The 4,115-nt window shown below is 58.0% G+C and overlaps 1 protein-coding gene across 2 annotated transcripts; it reads right to left on the bottom strand.

The window, feature by feature from the left end:
* Positions 1–2,249: 2,249 nt before the first annotated feature.
* On the bottom strand, positions 2,250–3,446 carry LOC141491936 (transcription factor SOX-1). Of its 2 annotated transcripts, XM_074192652.1 has the most exons (2): positions 3,386–3,446; positions 2,250–3,328 (listed from the first exon to the last, which is right to left on the bottom strand). In XM_074192652.1, the coding sequence occupies exons 1-2, from the start codon at positions 3,444–3,446 to the stop codon at positions 2,250–2,252; spliced, it is 1,140 nt and encodes a 379-aa protein (XP_074048753.1). The 2 variants fall into 2 exon arrangements, with proteins under 2 accessions (XP_074048753.1, XP_074048752.1); XM_074192651.1 differs by having other exon boundaries at positions 2,250–3,446.
* Between the last annotated feature and the right edge of the window lie 669 nt (positions 3,447–4,115).

Here is a 4,115-nt window from a genome sequence, read left to right as displayed (position 1 = left end):
GTGTAAGCAGAATGATCCAGAATGACTCCAAAGAGTGACACTCATCAATGGTCCAAGATCTACGTTAAAATGTAGTTTCTAACTCAAACTAATTCCTATTCTTTTCCCCCAACTATTATTTACCCACATTTGGACTCATTCACCACCAAGAAAATATGCTGAGAAATAAAGGGACGTTGGGTAGAAGAGAAGGAGGACCTAAAAGCTTCTGAAATTCATATTTCCAGATCTGAACTTTAAAATATCTTTTAAATATAATTGTATCTTAATATCACAACTAGTTTCAAAATGTATTTGCTACAGTATGACTTTTAAATGCAATGTTTAATGTTGTCAAATTACTAGTAGACAAAGTTTTACAGAAAACTTTTAATTCCAGGAAAAAAAATGGCAAGGTACCGATAAACACCTAGAAAAAATAGAATTCATTTTTTAAAGCATTAAACAACCTTAGGATCCTGTTAGGAACAAACAACAGCATTTAGCTTGACAGCTTTCACACCGGTTGTTAGCAACTTGCATCCCAGTACACGCAAGGTTTTTTTTTTTGTTGTTGTTATTTTGAAAGTTCCACAAAATGTTTCACCCTTTCCCAAAGGATGGGGAGGGGAGGAGGGGGAGGAGGAGGAGGGGACAGAGAATAGGGACCAGGGGACTCAGTTTGAGTATATTTTTGGTTCAGATTGTGTTTCTGTGAGCCAAACCCAGATAGATCGGTTCTGCTTGCAATGGTGTTAATTACAGGGGGAAACAGGGGCACATGTGCACCGCTGTTGTCTTTGTCCCCCATCCCCGGCCCAGTCCCGCCATTGGGGTCTTTCCCCTCCCCCTCCCCCTTCCACACAGAAGTGCAGTCTGAACCCTAGACCAGTTTAAGGCGGCAAAGCTTCACAGCAAGTAAACTCACACCAGGATATTGCCTTCCACACATTAAACAAGCAAATGAACGGGCCAAACTATGGAAATATTTTTTTAATATGTTGCCTTCCTGAACAACATTGACTAGATATGAAAAATAATCTCCTTTTGAAAACCTATGCCTCGTTGATTTTTTTACTTTCTCCCCTTACATTTGATAACGACTATTAAGAAATCCGACTCCTTCGGGGAAGGGGGGGGGGCGGTTTCTGTTATTTTCAGCTCACCCTGAATAACTTTTCTCTCTTTCCCCCTGTAGAATTACCAGTTGTTTTTCAGGGTGTTTAAACACACGATTCACATTAGTACATTTCAAATTTAGTGGAGAAAAACATTTTTTTCACTTAAAATTTTTATTAACTCAAAAGCCAGGGGAAAGGGAGGTTTTTTGAGGTTGTTCTTTATCCCTCTCTCCCTCTTTTAAGCAGAAAGGCTTCTTAGTAAACTATGTACACAATCTGAGTCTCCCCCCACCTCCTCCCGAAATGACTAAATTTAAAAAAAAATTCACAATGCATTTACAAGAAACCATACGAAACAAATAAAACAAAAAAAAAAGGTGAGGGGGAAGATCTCAGATACAGAAAGTTTTACAAAACCCAGAACATAAACCGTCGCAGTCTGGAGATTAAAAAAAAAAGGTGGGGAGGGAGATGTCTCTTTGTATAAATAAACGGGGGGGGGGGGAAGCGGTAACAAGTACCAAAAAAAAAAAAAAACCCAAAACAAAACACTTGAACGTGTGGTCCGGAGTTGCCTTACTACGACTGTAACAAATGAGAGCGGTTCCCCTTCAGTCTCTCTCAGGCAATAAAGCGCCATAGGGAAGCGATGCGAGGATGAGTTAATGCTCCAGCAGTTATATAAAAGTTGGCATCGCCTATATCTTTGTTTTTTTTTCTCTTTAGCAAATAAAACGCTATATGCCTCCTCAGTGAATGATAAATACTGTACAAAAAGTCTCAATAAAACACCGAAGTTCAGTCTAAAACGCAAAACTAGTCTCAGCAACTAGTTCCCAGGAGCTTCTAAAAAGGTCAATAGAGCAACTGTTACCTTCCTTTCCTCATTATTAATATTACCGGGATTTTTTTTTACAAGAACATCAAAACATTCTGTACAAAAAGCAAGTCCAGGCGGCGTGGCGGGGGCGGGGGCGCGGAGAGGACGGGGGCCGGGAGCCGCAGCCCCCGGCGGGCGGAGGGGCGGGTGGGCGCCGGGGCCGCGCCGCCGCCGCCGCCGCCGCCGCCGCCGCCGCCGGGTCTCGGCCGCTCGGGGCCGGTCTCCGGCCTCGCCCCCTCGGGGCCGGTCTCCGGCCTCGCCCCCCGGGCCTAGATGTGCGTGAGCGGGACGGTGCCGTTGACCCCGGCGCCCGCGCTCTGGTAGTGCTGGGGCAGCGAGTGCAGCCGGCCCTGGGCCGCCGCGGCCGCCGCCGCCGCCGCCGAGGCCGCCGCGGGGTCCCCGCCTTCCCCGGCCGGTAAGTACATGCTGATCATCTCGCGCAGGTCCCCCGGGCAGGGCGCCCGCGAGTGCGAGGTGACCGGGGGGCTGACGCTGGGCTCCGACTTGACGAGCGAGCCCAGCGCGCCCAGCGCGCCCGACGAGGCGGCCGCCGCCGCCGCCGCCGCCGCCACGGCCGAGTTCTGGTGCGGGCCGCCCGCGGCGGCGGCCGCGGCCGCCGCGGCGCCGTAGGACAGGCCCCCGTAGCCCGAGGGCGACGCGCTCATGTAGCCCTGCGAGTTGGAGATGGGGCTGTACTGCAGCGCGCCCATGTCGTAGCGGTGCATGGGCTGCGGGTTGTGCGGGTGGTGCGGGTGGTGCGGGTGCGCGTGCGGGTGGTGGTGCGCCCCGCCGGCGCCCGGGTGCTGGCTGTAGGCGAGCTGCGCCTCCTGCATCATCGCGGCCGCCGCCGCCGCCGCCGCCACCGAGCCGGGGTAGGCCCCGTTGGCCCAGCCGTTCATGTGCGCGTAGCCCCCGCCGGCCGCGCCGCCCGGGCTCTCCAGCCGCTGGCCCACGCCCGCGGGGCTGACGCCCACCCCCATGCCCACGCCGACGGCCGGGCCCCCGCCGCCCGCGCCGGCCGTCAGCAGCCCGCCGGCCAGCGAGTACTTGTCCTTCTTGAGCAGCGTCTTGGTTTTCCGGCGCGGCCGGTACTTGTAATCCGGGTGCTCCTTCATGTGCAGCGCCCGCAGCCGCTTGGCCTCGTCGATGAAGGGCCGCTTCTCGGCCTCGGACATGACCTTCCACTCGGCGCCCAGCCGCTTGCTGATCTCCGAGTTGTGCATCTTGGGGTTCTCCTGGGCCATCTTGCGCCGCTGGCCGCGGGACCACACCATGAAGGCGTTCATGGGCCGCTTCACCCGGTCCTGGTTGGCTTTGTTGCCGCCCCCGCCGCCGCCGCCGCCGCCGCCTCCCCCGCCGCCGCCGCCGCCGCCGCCCCCGCCGGCCCCGGTCTGGGCCGTGAGGCCGGCGGGCGCCTGGGCCCCGCCGGGGGAGTGCAGGTCCGTCTCCATCATCATGCTGTACATCCGGGCGGCTCGGAGCGTTCAGCGGCGGCAGGAGCAGAAGGCGCGGAGCATAGAGGGGCGCCCGGCGGCCCCCCTCGGACAGCCTGCGCCGGAGGGCGAGGCGGCGCGGGCAGAGCGGCGGCCGCGCCCGGGCACGGGAGAAAAACTTTTTCCCTCGTGCGTGCGGAGCCGGCCGCCCGTGCCGCCGCCGCTCCTGCCTGGCTCCGGCCCGAGCTGCTCAAACAGGTGCAAATCAGTTGTAAAGTTGCGGCTGGGCTCGGGGAGGCGCGGCGAGGGGCGGAGGCAGCCGGCGCCGGCCTCGCCTGGGCTGGCTCGCGCCCTCCTCCTCCTCCTCCTCCTCTCCTCCTCCTCCTCCTCCTCCTCCTCCTCCTCCTCCTCGGGTATTCTTTAAAGACTTGAAAACTTGGCGGCTCTAACTTGAGCAGGGAGCGAGGAGAGGAGCGTGCGATCGCATCCGCGAGTCCCAGGGGCCGCGCGGGGGGGGGGCGGCCCTTATACCGCCGCCGCCTCCAGCCGGGGGGAGGGGAGGGCCGGCCGGCCGGACCGGGGGGAGGGAGCGGGGACCAGCGCCTCGAGCCCCGCACAAGTCGCCCGGGAATGCGTCGGCTCTCGGGTTCGCCTCTCCGGGCCGGGAAGCGCGGCGGAGGCGGAGCGGGCACCGAGACGCAC

The sequence above is a fragment of the Macrotis lagotis genome, chromosome 6 (assembly GCF_037893015.1).
Source record: "Macrotis lagotis isolate mMagLag1 chromosome 6, bilby.v1.9.chrom.fasta, whole genome shotgun sequence".
Taxonomy (NCBI): Eukaryota; Metazoa; Chordata; class Mammalia; order Peramelemorphia; family Peramelidae; genus Macrotis; species Macrotis lagotis.
The sequence above is the reverse complement of the archived record's forward strand: the minus strand, read 5'-3'. Positions and strand labels throughout refer to the sequence as shown.